This window comes from Mesoplodon bidens (assembly GCF_964165515.1).
Source record: "Mesoplodon bidens genome assembly, chromosome: 19".
NCBI classification, from domain to species: domain Eukaryota; kingdom Metazoa; phylum Chordata; class Mammalia; order Artiodactyla; family Ziphiidae; genus Mesoplodon; species Mesoplodon bidens.
Genome location: NC_138179.1, coordinates 13,097,178 through 13,100,671, shown reverse-complemented (window position 1 = coordinate 13,100,671; position 3,494 = coordinate 13,097,178). Strand labels below are relative to the sequence as shown.

General features: G+C 50.9%; 1 protein-coding gene across 1 annotated transcript; it reads left to right on the top strand.

Moving 5' to 3' along the window:
- The first annotated feature begins 237 nt into the window (after positions 1–237).
- On the top strand, positions 238–875 carry LOC308607432 (large ribosomal subunit protein uL22-like). The gene has a single exon (XM_081219322.1). The coding sequence runs from the start codon at positions 328–330 to the stop codon at positions 838–840; it is 513 nt and encodes a 170-aa protein (XP_081075448.1). The 5' UTR covers positions 238–327; the 3' UTR covers positions 841–875.
- Positions 876–3,494: the final 2,619 nt, after the last annotated feature.

Below are 3,494 nucleotides of genomic sequence, written 5' to 3'. Positions count from 1 at the left end.
ATGTTTAAAGTACCAAACAGGTGTAGAATGATAAACAACAAATTCAGGATAGTGGTCTCCTCTGGAGAGGGCGGAAGGGTGCTAGGGAGGGAAGTGACATCAGGGAGGGCTCGTGAGGCTCTTCAAGTGTATCTGTGAGGTTATTCTTTTTTTAAAGTCTGAAGCAGACACCTCTTCAAATCTCGTTCCTTGGCTGGGAATTTCGCGAGATGTCGAGTTCTCATGAATTCTCCCGTGAACCACCGCTCTTCCTTTTCCGGTCAGCAGCCTGAGGTGACCTCTAAAAATGGTTCGCTATTCACTTGACCCAGAAAATCCCACAAAATCATGCAAGTCGAGAGGTTCAAATCTTCGTGTCACTTTAAGAACACTCGTGAAACAGCCCAGGCCATTAAGGGTATGCATATCCGAAAAGCCACCAAGTATCTGCAGGATGTCACTTTAAAGAAGCAGTGTGTGCCATTCCGTCGTTACAATGGTGGAGTTGGTAGGTGTGCCCAGGCCAAACAGTGGGGCTGGACGCAGGGTCGGTGGCCCAAAAAGAGTGCTGAATTTTTACTGCACATGCTCAAAAATGCAGAGAGTAATGCTGAACTTAAGGGCTTAGATGTAGATTCTCTGGTCATTGAGAATATCCAGGTGAACAAAGCCCCCAAGATGCGGCGCAGGACTTACAGAGCTCATGGTCGGATCAACCCATACATGAGCTCTCCGTGCCACATTGAGATGATCCTTACTGAAAAAGAACAGATTGTTCCTAAACCAGAAGAGGAGGTTGCCCAGAAGAAAAAGATATCCCAGAAGAAATTGAAGAAACAAAAACTTATGGCCCGGGAATAAATGCTGTAAAAAATAAATGCAAATAAAAGTAAAAAAAATAAAAATAAAATAAAATAAAGTCTGAAGGAAATATGGTAAAATGTAAAAAATTTGCAGAACGGGGAAGTGGGCATGGGGTGTTTGTTATTCTGATGCTAAAAATACCTCATAAAAAAGTACTATAAGGAGGGAAGGGAGGGAGGCTGAATGAATGACAGCCTGTCCTCCCTTGGTTCCAGGGAGGTTAAGGGCTCTGCCCAAGGTCACACAGCATGCAGCGGCAGATCCCCATGGCCTCTCTGCCAGCCCAGTGTTGAGTCCGCCCCACTGTGCAGTTCAATCAGCCCCGCCAGGAAGCAGCTCCACCCAGGACACCCGGTTTGACTGGGTGCACAGTCCAGGAGTTTGATCAGGTTCAACGTCTTGAACCTAAGAACTTCTATAGACGGTTCATACTTAGGCTCCTGGGGTGGCCAGATGCCCAGGCAGGAGCTGGTGTCTGAAGGGCACCAAAGAGCATCCTCCCAGGGCAGCGCAGTGGGGCAGAAGCTTAGGAACGGGAGCGGGTCCTCCCTCCTTCCCCCTCACTCCCCTCGCACACGCCCCTGAGCACCTGAAATCCTGGACTGCGGGAACAGCAGGCTGTGATTCTCCAAGGCCCGCTGTTGGGTGGGGTAAGCTAGGAAGGAATTCTGACTTTTTCTATTGTTCTTTTGGAGGTGGGCTAATCCTGTGGTGGGTGGGCCACTGGGACTTCCCTCTGCCCCAGTGAGCCTCCAGCAGGACTCTGGGAGCTGCTGCTTTAAGAAACACAGAAAATGTGCAGAGACCCACTTCCCTCCTTTCCTCCCTCCCCCAAAGCTACACCCAGCCTGCCCTGTGCCTCCCAGACAGTCATCCTAGAGTCTTCCCAAGTTTTCCGAGGCCACTGATAATTCCTCCCGTTTGCTTGGGGATTGGTGCTCTGAGGCTGTGTTTGCCCAAGAGGCTGGTGATCTCCTGAAGAGGTTGGTACAATCATCGCCCCATGTTACCCAGAGGCATAAGAGAGGCGGAGTCTGGTATAACCGGATTCAGTTGTAGTGCCTTAACCTTCCTAAGCTTCAGGGTTCACATCTGCAAAATGGGGGGAAATGTCAAACTTCCAATCGATCTCCTGCCAGTGTTTCTCAGCAAGGGTGCTTCTGGTGCTGAGGGCGGGAGGTGTCCTCGTTGGGAAGGACAATCCTGTGTGTTATAGGATATTTAACACCCTGGCTCCAGTCACTGGGACAACCCAGATGCCCCAGGCATTTCTAAGTGTTCTCTAAGCCAGTACTTCAGGTGGGAGACTCTAAACTTGAAAGCAAGGACTGTGTCACTGTGTCACCAAAGCCACGTGCCCAGCAGGGGCTCGATTTGACTTAGCTCCTTCCGTGGACTTTTGGTTTTAATTAAAAAAAAAAAAAACAGTCACCACTGGGGCAGCGATGTGATTAGGATAGACGTGCAACCCGGTGCCCACGGTCCTTGGCCAGGCTGCTGCCAGAGTGAGGATGAGAAGACAGGCTGGGCAGAGCAGCAGGCTGGGGGGAACAGACTCCCACCACCTTTTAAGTCCCAGAGCTCAGCTCAGCGGGACTTGGCTGTCGGAGGCCTGCAGCGGGGCGAGGTGTCAGGAATGCGGTTCCGGAATGCGGAGTGACATTGCCAAGCTTTCGGGGCAGAGCGACATGACACTTGCGGTCAAACTGGCCTGACTCCACCCCAGATAGCCTGCCTTTCCCTGCGGCCCAGCCCATGTGCTCCAGGCTCCTCAGCTCTGCCCAGAGTGCCAACGGCCACATACCCCGTGGCCCTCGGCCCCCTTACGGGCAGGCCAGCTTCTGGGAATGCGCTACAGAGGCCCCAGGGGCACGACAGCTCACCCCCTGAGCCTTATTTGTCATCTGTAAATAGGAATCATGGCACTCACACTGAAATCACAGAGTGTATCTAAAGAACCGGGGATGCTGCAACTCTGTTCACGTCCCCACCCTTCCTAGCAAGAGGCAGCTGGGGCATCAGATAACCCTGACAGCAAGTCCTGGCTTTGGAATTTGCTAGCCAGCATTCGGATGGGTCATTTTACCTCTTTGAACATCTGCTTAATTATCAAGTAAACAGAGTAACTGTTGCTGACCGTCCTACCTCCCAGGAGCTGTTGTGACAATCAAATGAGCTAATAGCTGGAAATAGTTTTGCAAACTATCCCAAGCCAGTGCAACCTCCCCTCTATCTGCACCCCACCCGTCTGGCCTAGAACTCTAACATGATGGTCCAAGGGGTGAGCAATGCCTTCCAATCCATTCCTAGTGGGTGCCTCTGTGGACACAGCTCGCTGGCTTCCAGGGACTCAAGGGCTTTGGAATCACACATTTATTCAACAATTTGATTTCCTCCAACAAGAGGCTTTTTTTCTTAGCCCTACAAAAAAATTTTTTTTTCTTTTACTTTGTTATCTTTGGCATTTTTCTCCCTTTTTTGGTGTGTGTTTTCTGTTCCTAAGGATATAAGATCCCTTGGCACAGCAAGACTCTGTCTTGGACCCTTCATCTTCCCCCACCTTCCCCTCCCCGTGCCCAGCAAAGGTTGTAGGCAGGCAGAGTCCTGTGCAAACAGATTGCTTTGGTCCACAGTGCAGGGCCATGGCTGGA

Bases quoted from the DNA above. Each gene is read 5' to 3' on its own strand.
- LOC308607432 (XM_081219322.1), top strand. From the start codon at position 328: ATGCAAGTCGAGAGGTTCAAATCTTCGTGTCACTTTAAGAACACTCGT.